Raw genomic sequence first — 17,726 nt, forward strand, 5'->3', positions numbered from 1 at the left:
AACGAAGAATAACTTGCTCGGATTAAAAAGAATGTAAGACATGGGTGCAGTCTTTCGCCCTACTGTTAAATCTATACATCGAAGACGCCATGAGAGATTTAAAAGGAAGATTTAAGAGTGGGATTAAATTTCAGGGTGAAAGAATATCGCCGGCCGGGATGGCCGAGCGGTTCTAGGCGCTGCTGTCTGGAACCGCGCGACAGCTACAGTCGCAGGTTCGAATCCTGCCTCGGGCATGGATATGTGTGATGTCCTTAGGTTAGTTAGGTTTAAGTAGTTCTAAGTTCTAGGGGACTGATGACCTCAGAAGTTAAGTCCCATAGTGTTCAGAGCCATTTGAACCATTTTTTGAAAGAATATCACTGACAAGATTCGCTGATGACATTGCTACCCTCAGTGAAAGAGATGAAGAGTTACAACATCTGCTGAATGAAATGAGCAGTCTAACGACCACATTCTGTGAACTGAGAGGAAACTGGAGAAATACGAAAATTTAAGGAGCAGCAGTAACGAGATTAGCAATAAACTCAACATCGAAATTGGTAACCACGAAGTAGATGAAGTTAAGAAGTTCTGATATCTTGGAAACAAAATAACGCATGATTGATCATGCAAGGAGGATGTAAAAAGAATACTAGCATGGGCAAAGAGGGAATTCCTAGATAAAAAAATCCAAACATGGGCCTTAATTTGAGGAAGACATTTCTCAGAACGTACATTTGGTGTACAGCACTACAGGGAATATCAATAGTGGGAAAACTGGAAAAGAAGAGAATCAAAGCATTTCAGATATGGTGCTACAGAGGGGTGTTCAAAATCAGGCGGACTAATAAAATGATGATTGATAAGGTTCTCTGCAGAACTGACGAAGAAAAGAACATGTAAAAAAACACTGACAAGAAGAAGGAACAGGATGATAGGACATGTGTTATGACATCAGTTAATAACTTCCATGGTACTAGATGGAGCTGTAGAGGGTAATAAAACTGTTGGGGAAGAGAGAGATTGGAATACATCCAACAAATAATTGAGGACATAGGGTACAAGTGCTACTCTAGAATGAAGAGGTGAGCACAAGGGAGAATTTGTCGCAGGCCACATCCAACCACTTATGATTGAAACATGAAGATATCATACAATACACAATAAAAATCTTAACTAAATCACAAAATGTTCCAAATGCTAATAATTCATTATATACTGAGTCACAAGTATAGTATGTCAAGATAAACATAATCTGTTCAGTGGACAAAACTTTTTGAAATAATACTACCACCAAGAACTTTTCCTGAATTACATATTTGTAACTCTACTATGCAAATACTTATGATAATATTTAAAAAGTATGACAATAATGAAATGAACCAGTAATTCTTTACCAATAGTTAGCTCCTTTTTTCACATGTGGCCTGACAACAATATATTTTAAGTTTGCCTGAAAATATACCACTGGAATGAGAGGCATTTCTTAAGCAACTTCATATATCACCAAGTTCAGATAGAGAAAATTTTCATATGTTAATTTTGATTTCAGTGTGACTACTATAACATTTAGAACAAAGCTGAAAACATTTAAAAATCCTTTTTTGAGTGGGGATGCAGATGAATTTTATTAAACTTGTTTTGGAAGTTTTATTAGAAGCCATTCAATGTATCCTAGGAAACTTTTCAAACACAAGGTACCTACTAATGACAGAAATAAGTCTCTAAAATAGGGCCATCCTTGATCAGTTCCTTATTTACTCTTAAAAATGTTCCTCATCTACGCAATTAAAAAAAAATGCCTGTCTCATGTTGTACTATTGTTACAAATGTTTGTTAATAAAGGATAATATTATTCATTGGGAATGCTTTTATTTTGATCGTCTGATAACTATATAGATTTTTATGAGATTCTTTGTAATGTGATTTATTATTATCCTTATTCTCTTTATTTTGCATAACTTTCTGATTCTGACCCCATTTGTTGAGAAACACAGGTTAATTTATTAGGAGAATATTATTTAAAATACTTCATGAATACATTGAATACATTACAGAAGATGGTTTATTTTAATTTATTTTGACTGTATGATGCATGATTGTTCTATTTGAATTACAAAATACCCTTTATATTCTTGTGTGTACAACTAGGACTGACTGCTTGCCAATCTTATCTGCAAATAATGCCATACCGATGTGTTTGAAAATTATGTTGCAGCCTAGGATTCATCAACCAAAGAAAAATTACTTTTACATAATTCTTATTATATTAGTGTTAACAGGAGTGAACTTAAAATTTTGCTGTTAATCCTTACCATTGGGTTGTTTAAGTTTAATCTGTCACTCTTCTGTTACAATTAATCTGTTACCTGTCTGCAGCAAATTATAGTGTATCAATTTTTTTTGGTTGTTTGAAACTAACTTGTGATTCCCAGGTCACCAATGACCCAAGGTAGTGAGATAATGAAGCTATTACTTATAAAACTAAATCATTTATTTCATTTGGTCACCTAGAAAAATATTTTATTTTGCATTTCCTTTATTAATTTTATTTTTTTACATTTCGTTTCTGGCAGTGTATTTCAAATGTATACATTAATATTGTTTGAACAGTTATTCGAAAGTACAAATAAATATATTCTATTGGCAATGACAGGGCTTTTCACTCTTTTCGTTATTTTGTATTGGGTTGTCATCTTTTGGACTCATTTTGAAAGCTTTCCACAGTACAGTAAATGTAAAAATGAAAATCTAATACAAACTGCTGATTTATGGCTAATTACGCTTCTTCATAATTTATTTTTTTTTACCACTTGGCCACAAACTCTCTTAACTATATCAGTCTGTGACAAAATAGATATTCCTCTGTATTAATATATTTGATTCACCTCAAATCTAAGCAAAATATTTAAATGTTTTATGCACTGCAAAATTTTGTACATGTGTTGTGTGTTTGCTTAAGTTGGAGAAATTTACTTTCTTCCACGATTGAAATTGAACTGCTTTCGACGAGATTTTGCATCCACAATTATTTGGGCCTGGCGTTTCAGATAACTTCTTGTTGGTACATCATCCTCTTCGTCAGTCTCTGAGGTTGGCAAAATAGAGGTCCGAGACTCTTGGTTGGATTTTTGTTGGTTCTGTTGAAACTTCCAGCTTTCTTCAGCAATCAGTCTGCCACTACTATATGCCTGTGAAGACTAAATAAACATTGTTCATTAGGTTTATATAGCTCAATGTTGCTGAAAGTGCTTTAAGATAGGCCATAAACAATAACGTGTGTTCACTCCTTTTGGAAAGTCTGTAATGCATTAGAAAACTTGTGAAAAAACTTCCTCAGATACTGAAAATAGAAAATACAGTTAGTTTTATCTGATTTGTTTTGTTATTAATGGAGGAAATATAAAATATATAACTCATGTATATTACCTTAGATTTTTTTATGACTCCCATTACTCAGAATATTATAGAAACTGAAGCTAGATGAAGTTCTGTTGATTGCAGGAAGGAAGTTATTTAATGAGTAATGTTACTCCTATTTATAAGAGTTCAATGTAGTGAATGACAACTTCAGACAATTCCAAAATAAAGCTGGACTTAGACCCTCAAGAAGAGTAAGAATGAACAGAAAAATTTGAAATTTCATAGCTGAAATGAAGCTGGATGGTGAAGAACCCTCATATGCACTCATCGACTTCAGTTTTTGAGTTTAAGCATTTACAATGCTTTCAGCGTTAAAGTCATATGCATTTGTGTCGCCAGAATATTTTAGATATGAACATCTTACTGATACAGTTTGTTGGTTAAAAAACAAGTGATGAAGACAACGAAATCTGACGCAAAATGTCCAATTGTACAATCTTCTGCACAAAATTGACGAATGAATTGCATGACTTAAGTGAGTGTCTTGTGACAGTATGCATCCATTTCTGTTGGCTCTTAATGACTAGAAACTGACATCACATAAACACCCGAACTGTTTTCTAGCCATCACGATCAATGCTTCAGTTACTTCACCACCAATTCTACTCCTAGCTTGCAGACTGTGTGCTTCAGTTACTTGCAAAACTAGTTGTTTCCATTTTGCCTTCAGTTATTGATGTTGTTATGCAGTCATTCTTAATCAGCTTTGTTATTTCACTGTTGACGTTTCATTTATTTTTCTTAAACTTGAGTTCAGCATTCACAAGGGGTGTATGTGGAATGTCCTTAAGTGTAATAAATTTAGTTCCCAAATTGTCATTGCCGAATGAGGAAGGTTCATGCAACTGATGTTATTTAAGTATTGAATACACAAAAATAATGACAGAAACTGGAAATCAATGTTTTGAAAGGTTCTAAATAGCTAATGTCTATATTTAATAGAAATGTTTTCTCCTCCCAGAAACACAAGGTACACTATCTGATGAAAAGTATGCAGATACCTATTAGTGGATATTAATATAGGTTATGACCACCCTTTGCTTTTACGGCGACTTTAAATCTTCTGGGGTCACTTACAGTAAGATGTCTCAATGTATGTGGAGGAATGGCATTCCTCAATTGCCAAAACCAGAGAAGGTGGTTTTGTTGGAGGCTGGGGTCAAGAGAGAAATATGTGTTTTAACTCATCTGAAAGGTGTTCCATCCAGTTAGATCGCGATTCTAGGTAGTCCAGTCCTTTCCACGAACATTATTGCTGACAAACCATTGCTTCACAGGTGCTGCTTTATATGAGGATGCACTGTCATGCTGATACAATCATCATCTCCAAACTGTTTCTCAACTTTACACACTACACAATACTGTAAAATGTGTTTATATCCTTCCACATTTAGCGTTTTCTTAAGTGCAATAAGGAGATGATAGTATGCAATGCTACCATGAAACACTCATTGTACTTACATGAACAAGAAAGGTGCAAGAGTTAGTGTGGGTTGTCTACATGCAGCGGTAGGGAAAATGACTTTGAAAGTAGGACATCAACAAGATGGCGCTGGTGGACAATTTAAAAATGGAAAAGGGCAGGTTGTGGGAAAATAAAATTTTCAAAATTACATGAAATTAAAAAAATAATTTCCAAAATGGAATTTAAGATTTCAAAAAATCCAAGATAATGGATCTAGCTTAGTCATGGTTTTATTAATCTGTCCTCCTCCCCTGTTCCCATCTCCTCTCCTCTGGATACAAGCAAGTATTAAAACGAAACACTCAGTTTCATCCACGATAATTGCAGAAACCTGTAAGTGCGTTATTTATGATTTAAAATAATGTGCTTGATAATTGAATAATTTAAATAATTATAACAATTTAATTAGTAATTAAATAATTATACATATGCAAAATTTAAGTAAATCACAGCTTAGTATTTTAGTGGAAATTAGATGAAATCATCTTATATGCCCCGAGAGGGCTTAAAGTAAAGTTTGTATCTTGCAGTATTTCCATATGTATAATACATCAGCAACACACACATATGCACACATCTGTCAAATATATACGGAAAATAGTACTGTAAAGTCTAAAGTAAGAACCACAATGCTATTTTCATACCTAAATATGTCAAAAGAACATGCTAAGCAGACAGTTAACATTTCATGTTTGCCTTAAAAGAGTAACATAGTAAACCTAACCTTACCAAGGAATACATTACATGTTACTTAAAATACTATACTAAAGAGGCAAACATACAAACGAATGGACAGATGAATTACTGAAAGAATCTGATTATATAGACCTACACCTGCTGTAAGGCACGATGCATTCACTAATTAATTATTTCCACATCTACATTGCTCTGTAAGTGTTACAATGGTATAGCATAAAAAGGATGATAACATTTCAGTCTGAATGCTGTGTTATAGTAGTGTTATCACCTAATGTTTTTACAAGTTGTACAGAGAAGTTTCACCGCCAATTTAGGAGGAAGATGAAAATCTATCACTAGAAAATGTAATCGATATTGTTAATAGCCTAATATTGTTTTTCATTTGTATTTAAACTGATCATAGAAGTCGTTAAGCAAAAAGCAAACAAATATTCGATTATAGTTGCAAATTACCAGTAGGAGTTGTGATGATATGCAACTACTAAATAACAACCAATATCTAAGCAAATTCCATAATGTGAAAATACCACTCTCACACGACCACCATTTTAGAACGGAAGGAAGAAGGTGTTCTGACCATTTCACTGTCGTGTATAGCTCAAACTGCATATTTTTGCAGCACTCAGGCAGAATGTCTGCCTTGTTGGCACACAACACAAGAAAAGATGGTGACAGAGATGAAACATCACCAAAGACGATGGTGCAGCAAGATAGAGTCGATAACTCGGAAGTAAAATTATTTATCAAAACACATGCACGTTCCACACAAGTGCAATTACAGGCCTCGAATATTTCAACTGTGCACCAAAATAGAATCATATTACATGCAAAATTTCGAGCACAAAACACACTTTACATGCACAATGGACCTTCAGATGAAATATTTCCACATTTTAATTGCCTGCATAACTAATTAATATACACACAGCTCACTTATTGACACTACTGAAATAAACTGTAGGTTAGTTCATGACCATAGATCGATATCTATTCCACACAGTAAACTTATCAGTACTTGGTGGCAAAACATACACCTGAGCACTACTGCTGATCTGACTTACAGCCTAAACTGTACTTGTCAACAACAATTTTTAAGATAAGCAATGCTCGTAAAAGCAGTTTATCATTCACCGACATGTCTTGGAATGAATTTTGCGTTGCTATACGATCATAAAGTATTTTTTTTTTTTGCTGATGACAGAAACCTCCAGGAAGGAGCAGTTGTTTTCTTAATCATCTTACCTAGCCTTGGTTCAGCTGGCAAGGATATGGCACAGTGGAGTAAGTTCAGCATCATTTATCTAAGCACTTCATTTCTATAGGTAAAACATAATGTTCTTACCACTGAGTTAGTGTTGATATTTGTTTTGTATGCATAATACCACGGTCTTAGGCCATATGCCCAGAAACAAATATCAACAGTAATGCTAATACCAGCTGCAAAAGCCTTCATAACTTGATTATCACTGAATGTTTCTTTTTATTTTCCGTAACTATGTATGGAATATTACCGAGCGTTACTACCATTTCTCCTACCTAGTTTCTACTACTTTTCAAGGTCACCCCGGTACTTACTTTCCCCATCGAAAAACACGTGTAGCTTATTGTTAATAGGAGATTCTTTTACTGGGATTTTGTGTGGGGTTGATAATATCAAAACAAATATTCTTCTACCAAATCTTTATTAATTTTTGGATGTGCATTTACTCACAGAAAACTACTCATTCATTATGTTTGTTTGGAGTAATTTTAATAACATCCAGCTTAATTTTTGAATGAACATTTAAATCAACATCTGAATCATCTAATTCTTTTTCCAACAAGTAATTTGACAAAAAGAAAGAAGGTCTGTTGCTGTATAGTAATTTATGTCAATAAACTATCTTCTGTAGCCCCTTAATGATTAGCACTGACCATTTCTCTAACCTTCTAGCTGACAGTGTTTGTGAATTCTAATTTTGCTTTTCGTTTCCTCTACTACACTACTGGTAAAGCATTCCACGATTTCTTGGGTGTATACTGTCAAGTCTTTTCCTCCATATTCTTGTGGAATTTCAATAGATAAATTGAAGTTTACAACTTTTGCAAATGAATCACCATTAAATGCAGTTATTGTGTTGGTTTTAAACTCTGCAAATGGCAAAATTGTAATGCAGTCTTCATATATTCTTTAATATGGTAAACGTCCTTGGATGCATTGATGTAGACATGTACTCCATGATGTGTCCACTTTCCATTGCTTTTTACAATAAATGATTATATCTTGCATTCCCCACTCGCATCCAGATTTTCACATGCACTGTTCTTAAAGTGATATGTCAGCCTTGCTTGCAATGGCTTCACCTTTTTCCAGTAACAGTTTACACTAACACAAGCTATGGCGCATGCAGTCTTGTATATTTGTTCGCTTCGCTTGCTGATGTGATGTGGATTGCCAAACCGAACTGCTGGCAACTATTTTTTATTTAGTACTTATCATTTCTTGAAGGTTCTAGAAATATCTTGCATTTGTAATATTTGTATATTCTGGAATATGTTTGTGTAAATAACAGCATTCTGGAATATTCGACGTTTGTATAAATAACTGTACTCTTTGTCCAGGAGTTCAGCTCTGTTCTGGATATATGTTGGTGTCACCAATATATGTGCTTTCAGTACTAAGTGTTGAGCTTCATTAATGACCCTGCTTTCAGATTTGGATTTGAGTGTGACTTAGATGTGACAGTTTTCTTATGTTATGGCAACTGTTTTCGGCATATACTTAAGTTTTCGTTTTTCGACATCAATCGCTTCCATTTTCATTTTTTTATATACATAATTCATTAATTGTCCTTAAAGGACTAATTTCTTTAACATGGAAAGGTTGAAGTATGTGTGAGGCACACAACCTTTTCAAAGCAGTGTATGGCAAACAGTTAAATGGTTAAACAGTTAAATGGTAAAAACTGTAAATAGCAACTTGTTAAATGGTTAAAAGCGAAATGGTAATGGTTAAATCATAAATGCTTAAATGGTGAACAGTTGGATGGTTAAATGGTTAAACTGAACTGTAAGATGAGAGTCAATGATACCAGCAAGTCAGATGATGATGATGACAATGATGAGGCAGATGTGGAAATATTGCATACAGCAGTATTTGGTACCAGGTGAGTCAGAATGTGGCAGGAATCTTATGTGAAATCCTGAGTTCCCAACAGTTTCAAGAGCGTTCCAGTGGGCGAAAAGACTATTGCTAGATGTGAGCAGAGGTATAAACACAGATATTGGTTTGAAACTGGTTCAGATATTGACTGAACATTGCAGTTCTCAATATCCCTCTCAATTCCATTGCACAAAATATTAGTTTCAAAAGTCAGGTGCTGAAATCTTGGAGAAATATCTGAAGGAAACTGGCGTTGTTGCAAAAAGGCACACTGAATGTGTCTGAATGTACTGAAACCGATTTCTCAACTGCAACAGAGATTGGGAACAGCTATTCCTAAAGAATACTGACCAAGACAGAATATGAAGCCAAAGAATGCACTGTATTTATGAAAGGGTAGGATAGGTATATGGAACATGAAAGCAGGAGCTGGAGGAGAAAAGGGATGTGGACATGAATACGATATTGAAGATGGTGGCAGAGATGAAGAAGACTCATAAAACAAAATTATAGCAGGGATAGGTGTTGAACCGAAGGTAAATTTCGCAACATTACTGAACGAGGTGGCGCAGTGGATAGTACACTGGACTTGCATTCGGGAGGACGACGGTTCAAACCCGCGTCCGGCCACCCTGATTTAGGTTTTCCGTAATTTCCCTAAATCGTTTCAGGCAAATGCCAGGATGGTTTCTTTGAAAGGGCATGGCCGACTTCCTGCAACATTCTTCTCTAATCCAATGGGACCAGTGACCTCGCTGTTTGGTCCCCTCCCCCCAATCAACCAAACAATCAATTACGTTTTTTTTTAAGCCGACTGGTTTTATTCAGGATTTCAAAACGCCATGTTATTCTACGCTCTTTTGGCTACAAAAACCTATTTTGCGATATAATCTCCGTTCGCCAGTTTACTGGAAGGACCTATTACGCCCACATGGCACCACTCTGCTGGCGACGATACCACGTTTCATTGCCGCGACGATGTTCGATAAAACATTGTCACGATCAGCCTCATAACGAGCAAGCAATTCCGCACAGCTGGTCCTTCGTTGCTCTTTATGGTCTTCTGTTAGGCGGCGAGGAAACCAACACGAACAAGTCTTTGAGTGCCCCAACCGGTGGATGAGTGTGTCAGAGACCAACAGAGACGTCCAGTTGATCAGCGCAGTGTTTGATTGTGATCCGTCGATCACTTTGAATGAGACTGTCTGCACGTTCCAAAATGCGGGAGGTCGGACAGGTTTGCGCGACGTTGTTGCGACAGTGACAGACACCTAGCCCAACGACTCACTGTGCTTTTGTTAACCGCTATGTCTCTGTAGACATTTAGCCAGCGCCTATGAATATCGGCGATGCTCTGGTTTTTGGCCGAAAGAAACTCAATGACAGCTGTCTGCTTGGAATGCACGTCCTGCAGAGACGCCATTTTAAAGGCTATGTACAGTGGCGCCACTGGAACTTCATGAAATTATAGGGACTGAAGCGCGTATATTCCACGATGTCCCGCAACAATTTCGGTATTTTTTGAACCGAAATTGGCGGAGAAAAAAAGCTGAGTTACTTACTGAATGCCTCTCGTACATTATTTTCTACACCTTATACACTCCTGGAAATGGAAAAAAGAACACATTGACACCGGTGTGTCAGGCCCACCATACTTGCTCCGGACACTGCGAGAGGGCTGTACAAGCAATGATCACACGCACGGCACAGCGGACACACCAGGAACCGCGGTGTTGGCCGTCGAATAGCGCTAGCTGCGCAGCATTTGTGCACCGCCGCCGTCAGTGTCAGCCAGTTTGCCGTGGCATACGGAGCTCCATCGCAGTCTTTAACACTGGTAGCATGCCGCGACAGCGTGGACGTGAACCGTATGTGCAGTTGACGGACTTTGAGCGAGGGCGTATAGTGGGCATGCGGGAGGCCAGGTGGACGTACCGCCGAATTGCTCAACACGTGGGGCATGAGGTCTCCACAGTACATCGATGTTGTCGCCAGTGGTCGGCGGAAGGTGCACGTGCCGGTCGACATGGGACCGGACCGCAGCGACGCACGGATGCACGCCAAGACCGTAGGATCCTACGCAGTGCCGTAGGGGACCGCACCGCCACTTCCCAGCAAATTAGGGACACTGTTGCTCCTGGGGTATCGGCGAGGACCATTCGCAACCGTCTCCATGAAGCTGGGCTACGGTCCCGCACACCGTTAGGCCGTCTTCCGCTCTCGCCCCAACATCGTGCAGCCCGCCTCCAGTGGTGTCGCGACAGGCGTGAATGGAGGGACGAATGGAGACGTGTCGTCTTCAGCGATGAGAGTCGCTTCTGCCTTGGTGCCAATGATGGTCGTATGCGTGTTTGGCGCCGTGCAGGTGAGCGCCACAATCAGGACTGCATACGACCGAGGCACACAGGGCCAACACCCGGCATCATGGTGTGGGGAGCGATCTCCTACACTGGCCGTACACCACTGGTGATCGTCGAGGGGACACTGAATAGTGCACGGTACATCCAAACCGTCATCGAACCCATCGTTCAACCATTCCTAGACCGGCAAGGGAACTTGCTGTTCCAACAGGACAATGCACGTCCGCATGTATCCCGTGCCACCCAACGTGCTCTAGAAGGTGTAAGTCAACTACCCTGGCCAGCAAGATCTCCGGATCTGTCCCCCATTGAGCATGTTTGGGACTGGATGAAGCGTCGTCTCACGCGGTCTGCATGTCCAGCACGAACGCTGGTCCAACTGAGGCGCCAGGTGGAAATGGCATGGCTAGCCATTCCACAGGACTACATCCAGCATCTCTACGATCGTCTCCATGGGAGAATAGCAGCCTGCATTGCTGCGAAAGGTGGATATACACTGTACTAGTGCCGGCATTGTGCATGCTCTGTTGCCTGTGTCTATGTGCCTGTGGTTCTGTCAGTGTGATCATGTGATGTATCTGACCCCAGGAATGTGTCAATAAAGTTTCCCCTTCCTGGGACAATGAATTCATGGTGTTCTTATTTCAATTTCCAGGAGTGTAAATTGGTGCTGAAACATTACTGAATAACGTTAGGGGACACTAGTACATTCTATAACACAGCATTCAGGCTGTGTTGTAGACTGTTTATTTGTATACCAGTGTAACACTTAGAGAACAATTTAGATGTGTAAATAATTAATTTGAGGGTGCACTGTGCTTTATACCAATAGCATACCTACATAATTACGTTCTTTGAGCAATTCAGACTGCCTATTTGTTTGCTTGTTTGACTCTTTAGTGTAGTATACTAGCTGACATGTAATATATGCTTGGTCAGGTTAGATTTAATATGTTGCTCTTTTATGACAAACTTGAAATGTTAGCTGTCTGTTTAGAATATTATTTGTAGCTATTTTCGATGGAATGTAGCATTGAGGTACTGACTTAACAGTTTCCACTTACATATATACAAATAACGTTATGATAATTGACATAAAGAATGCCATTTTTGTGATGCTAACGTATTTTTGTTAAGAGAATAATGTGACACTTGACAAGCACCGAAGTACAATTTGGATGTGAAAAATAATTTATTTGAGGCTCCATTCTGCCTTAAATTATGTAAGGTACTCATATCGAAATTTGCACTGTCACTAGTACTGCTTAACCTGAAAGTTCATGGTATAAACAGTGTGAGTATGTGTGTGTGTGTGTGTGTGTGTGTGTGTGTGTTTTGCGGATGTATTATATATGTAGAAATCCTGCGAGGTACAACCTCTACACAATGTTTGAATAAATCGTGTGGATACTATGGAGTGCTTCCAAGTGGTGGTTATACTTTAATATTCACAAAAATTGAGTCATTTAAATTTTGCACATTTAAAATCATTTAATTATTAATTAAATTATTTAAATCATAAATGACAGTTGTAGGCTTCATCGATTATGATGTATGAAACTGACAGTTTGTTTTAATACTACACTGATATTCGCTAGAGAGGAAAGGGCGAGGGAAGTTACAGACAGCAACTGAGATGGTTGCGCCATCTTGGAGTTTTTGGATTTTTAATAATTATTTTTGGGAAATTATTAATTTTTAATATCTCGCCATCTTCCATTTTTTAATTTCACTCAATCCGCCACCTTACATTTTTTAATTTCCCACCAGTGCCATCTAGATGACATGTGTTAAGGGCCATTGCCCCTGCTACTGCATGTGGACAAGCCACAGTAGCATTTAACATTTTCAAGGTACCGAGCGAGGTGGCGCAGTGGCTAGCACACTGGACTCGCATTCGAGATGACGACGGTTCAAACCCGCGTCCGCCCATCCTGATTTACGGTTTTTGTGCTTTCCCTAAATCGCTTCCAGCAAATGCAGGAATGATTCCTTTGTAAGGGAATGGCCGACTTCCTACCCTATCATTCCCTAATCCGACGGCACCGATGACCTCACTGTTTGGTCCCCTCCCCCAAATCAACCAAACGAGCTTTCCAAGGTCGTTTAAATGCAAATGGTGCTATATGGTAGCTACAGATGCTACTGGGGACTGCACCTTAATGATAGAAAACACATCCGTACCGTGACAGCAATTACTCCGTACTTCATAGTTGGCAATACACATGATGGTAAGTGACGTGCCCCGGACATTCGTCAAACCCAAATCCTTCTGTTGAACTGCCACAGCATTTAGCACGATTAATCACGCCAAAACACAAGTTTCCAGTCCTCCTCCATCCAGCACGTCGCTGTTTACGCCACTTCAATCATCACTTAGCACTGATCACAGAAATGTGTGGCCTATGAGGAGTTACTCGAGCATTGTACTCCATTCTTTTTAACTCCCTAAGCACAGTCATTGTGCTATCTGGATTCCTGATAGCACTTTGGAACTCACGACTGATTCCTTCCGCTGGTTTCATGAGATTTTCTACAGACACCCTCGATGGTCATACATGAGGTCTGTATTAGTTTAGCTGTGGTTGTTCCTTCGCGTTCCCACTTCACAGTCAAACACCAACAGATTTAGCAGGCTTAAATACCACTTTTGGATTGGTTACATCGAATGACTAACCTGTGTGCTCTCCTGGCCGAAACATTCTGCTGTTACTGTTTTTGTTTCTCTAATCACCACGCAGTACTCTATATACTGGCGGGTCCACCTCTCGTACACAGTCCGGACACTTTTGATCAGATAAGCTGATCCTTGTGTGAGTTCTTATCTCTACGAAGAGATGACTTGTTAATGAACAACCACACCAAACAGGACACCTCTTTTATTTACTCCCTCCACCTCTCTCTCCTTCTGTCTCTCTCTCTCTCTCTCTCTCTCTCTCTCTCACTCTCTCTCTCTCACTCTCCCTCTCTCTCTCTCTCTCTCTCTCTCTCTCTCTCTCTCCCCTCTTCCTGCTCTATTGTTTCTTGTCGAAAATCTGTATAACTGTCTGCAGGTGTAAGTACAGTCTTACCGTCTTCTGCATACGTTATTCTTCAGTTCAAGGGTGCGATGGGAGAAAGTGCTAACCCACAAGAGAGTTGTTATATACTACATGTTTGATTACACTCAAAGACGACAACATTAATACAATAAGACAAAACATGTTACATAGCAGGCACCTCTTTCTACCGGTAATATGGAAAAAGTTGTTACGAACATGGTGCGTCTGAAAACACTAGAGATACAGTAATGTGATAAGACCAATCCTTACATACTTAAGGGTTAGCACTATCTTCCGCCGACTGCTTCAGTTATTAACTTGACTGACAAATTTGGATATCAGCTATAACACATTTTCTGCGTTAGTGGTTAACAATATTTGGACGTTCCACGTTAACCTCTTACACCAATGAAAAATTAATACCTAGGAAGAAACGTTTTGTTAATTTCTTCGCAAGAATAATATTTTGCTCTTACATATAAGCCTATATAGTCCATTGTTCATCGTACTGTGCAATGAAAAGAGCACCCGCTAACGTAGGAAACGTAATCTAAATCAAGGAAGTGTTGTATGATGTAGGCGCTGTGAGACTTTATTGCATTTATGTAGGATCATTCTTAAAACAGCGATATGAGTAAAATAAATGAATGACGTGTATTAATAACTAAATTAAATTAGTAAAATTATTACCAGTATTCTTGCTAATACTGTGGAATGGAAAATATGCGGAACAGATAAAGCACAAGAAAGCACTAGTAAATATTTTTCTTGTCTCTAAGTTCCGCAAAATTATTGCTTTGATTATGACTAAAATAAACATACAGACGCAACTTTTACTACAAAATTCAACCTGACTACATTACTACATCGTCAGGTTCCTCATTCTAAGGCACTTCATTTTCTAGGAGACGGAGATGTGTGCTAAGGATACTTACACCTTCCTCCATGGCCTCTTTTCTTGCTTCTTCCCTTTGGCACAAAATCTGCACAGCGCTCTGTATTTTGTGCTCTAAGATGTGAAGCACTTCTTTGACAGTACCGAAGTCAGACGTCTGTGCAGGCAAAGGTACATCGTCCACATCCTAGAACGATAATGTCTTGATTATTCGCAAAACTTGTTGTAGCCTGTAAGTTATCTGTCTAAAGGCAAAATAGCTGTCAATTGCTTTTACAGGTCCGCTTTTAATTGCGCCAAACACTAGCACCAATTGAGCAGTGCAGAAAATATAACTTAAAAACAAATTTTATTATAGTGTGTCTGTACAGTTGTAACTATTTTCTTATGAGCGGGTATGCGGTAAAAGGATGGTTTTGAAAATGGTCGCACTCTAAAAACGGTCTAAAGTCTGAAAAGGGGAAAAAAAGTTATCATTGCACTTTCTCTGTTACTTCTAATACAGACTTTCAATGTAACATTTACTGTATCGGTGAGGATGCATCGTTTATTTTTCAATTTAAATACTGTATTGTTTTCTGTTTTCTTCGTTAGCTTGGTGTACTGCACTATTTCGTAATGTCGATCATCAATTAACAAATTAATTAAATGATTTACTCTATGTTATATCCACTCATTATGTTTTAAAAACATTCCCTCCACATCTTCGAATGAATTTCACTAATTATTGAATTATTGACTATGAATTCTTGACTTTACCAACAAAGATAAACACGTACAGGCCCAATATCTGTATGACAACTACGCACTTCAATAATTCCAGATCAGTTTATATCTATATCTGTACTGTGCAAATCACTGTTAAGTGTGTGGTGGAGGGTAACTATCATTCTATCACACAGAGTGGTTTTTCCTGCAGACAGCTTGTGTGGAGACTGGTTTTACTTTCTAAACCTATGGGCACGTCGAAACTATGTACTGGGCCGGGACTCGAACCTGGTATCTTTGCCTTTCATTGGCGAGTGCTCTATCAAAACCTACGTGAGAGGACGCCTGTGACTTCCTCCAGTGACGTCACAGCCTGAGTACTACGCACAGGTAAGGGCGTGATGGCGCTAACAGTTCTTAGTGTGATTTCCAGTAAGCCAGTTTGAAACGAAAGTATGATCCGACGTATAAGGGGTATAAGGGGTTTCACACAGATTACATTACGATATAGAGAAAGCGAAGATTTTTCAAAGGAATTTTACTAAATCGAATAAGTGAAAAGATAGAAAAGGAGCTGAGTGAAGAACAGCGTGGGTCTAGGAAAGGAAGAAGCACGATCGACCTGATATTTTCTATCCATCAACTGAGGGAAAAAAGTTGGGAGTATAACAAAATGGTGATAATGGTTTTTATAGACATAGAAAAGGCATTTGACTCAGTTAACAGGGAAAGGCTCTGGGAAGAAATGAAGAAGATCGATATAGAAGATGGATACATTAATGTCATAAAGACAATGTACAGAGGACACAATTGTAGAATTAGAACACCACTGGGGAACTCTGAATACTTCGAAATAAGACATGGACTTAAGCAGAGAAGTATTCTATCTCCTGCACTTTTTAATGTTGTGATGGAGGGAATGAATAGGGCAGTTAAAGATATAGTCAAAGAAAAAGACAGAAAGATGATTTTTGGAGATGATACGGTAATACGGGTGATAAAGAGGTAGATGTACAGTTACAACTTGATACGTGGAAGGAAATAAAGAAAAGGTATGGATTAAAAATAAATAAAGATAAGAGTGAAATAATGGTATTTGGAAGAGAGAAAGGGATCAACGGAAATATTATCTTGAATGGAGAACCCCTCAAAGTGGTAGAAAGTTTCACTTATTTAGGGAGTGAAATATCTAGCGATGGAAGAATAACTAACGAAATTAATAGGAGGTTACAGAAGGGAGGCAATTTCTACCAGACAATAAAACACCTGATTTCGAATAAGGAAGTTTCAGAAAAAGCAAAACTCCTTATGTATAAGAATTATTACTTCCCTATTGTCACCTATGGTGAAGAAACATGGACAATGACAGAAAGGGACTGGAGCAGACTGCAAGCAGGGGAAATAAAATTTCTCAGAGCAGTTAAGGGAAAAACAAGAATACAAATCTTTAGCATAATGCAGCACGTCAGCAACTGTGAAATGTACAGAAAATAAACAATTTTTTCAGCCTTCAGTTGCAAGGTAATTTTTACTCGTTTACCCAGGTTTAGATTCCAGTAATGGAATCTTCTTCAGAACCTATAAATTAAACCACATACGGACATATATTACTCACTGAAATGCATTATCAGTCTAATGATTGAATAATAAAGAAATCGTGATACTTACAAAAAATTAAATTATTTTGAGAGCCAAACACTGGCCATGTCACAGATTAAAAATTAAAACAATAAAGACGCATAATCATAAGATTATGTCTGTCAAAGTTAAAACCATTAAGGCGAACGTAGACGGAGCTACGCCGGCCAGAAATAAGGACCACACATGAGCGGCTAGGAAACGAGGCGTCGTGAGCAGTTCCGCGGCGAGGCTCGGCCGCGGCCAAGCGCAAGCGCAGGCGCGACAGACAAACTGTCTCAAAATTACTTACAGCAAATACACATATAACCAAAATGTGACTGAAAGCCGTCCTACAAATGGACAAACCTATCTATTGGTGTAGCAACATTAA

At 38.4% G+C, this 17,726-nt stretch overlaps 1 protein-coding gene across 1 annotated transcript in view; it reads right to left on the bottom strand.

The window, feature by feature from the left end:
* Positions 1 to 2,575: 2,575 nt before the first annotated feature.
* Positions 2,576 to 17,726, bottom strand: part of LOC126183913 (outer dynein arm-docking complex subunit 3) — a 409,835-nt gene continuing 394,684 nt past the window's right edge. Inside the window, exons 10-11 of the mRNA XM_049926257.1 lie at positions 15,048 to 15,194; positions 2,576 to 3,182 (exon numbers count right to left, since the gene is read on the bottom strand). Coding sequence (XP_049782214.1) covers positions 2,955 to 3,182; positions 15,048 to 15,194 — 375 coding nt within the window. The 3' untranslated portion in view covers positions 2,576 to 2,954. The remainder of the gene's footprint in view (positions 3,183 to 15,047; positions 15,195 to 17,726) is intronic.

This window comes from Schistocerca cancellata, chromosome 4 (assembly GCF_023864275.1).
Source record: "Schistocerca cancellata isolate TAMUIC-IGC-003103 chromosome 4, iqSchCanc2.1, whole genome shotgun sequence".
Taxonomy (NCBI): domain Eukaryota; kingdom Metazoa; phylum Arthropoda; class Insecta; order Orthoptera; family Acrididae; genus Schistocerca; species Schistocerca cancellata.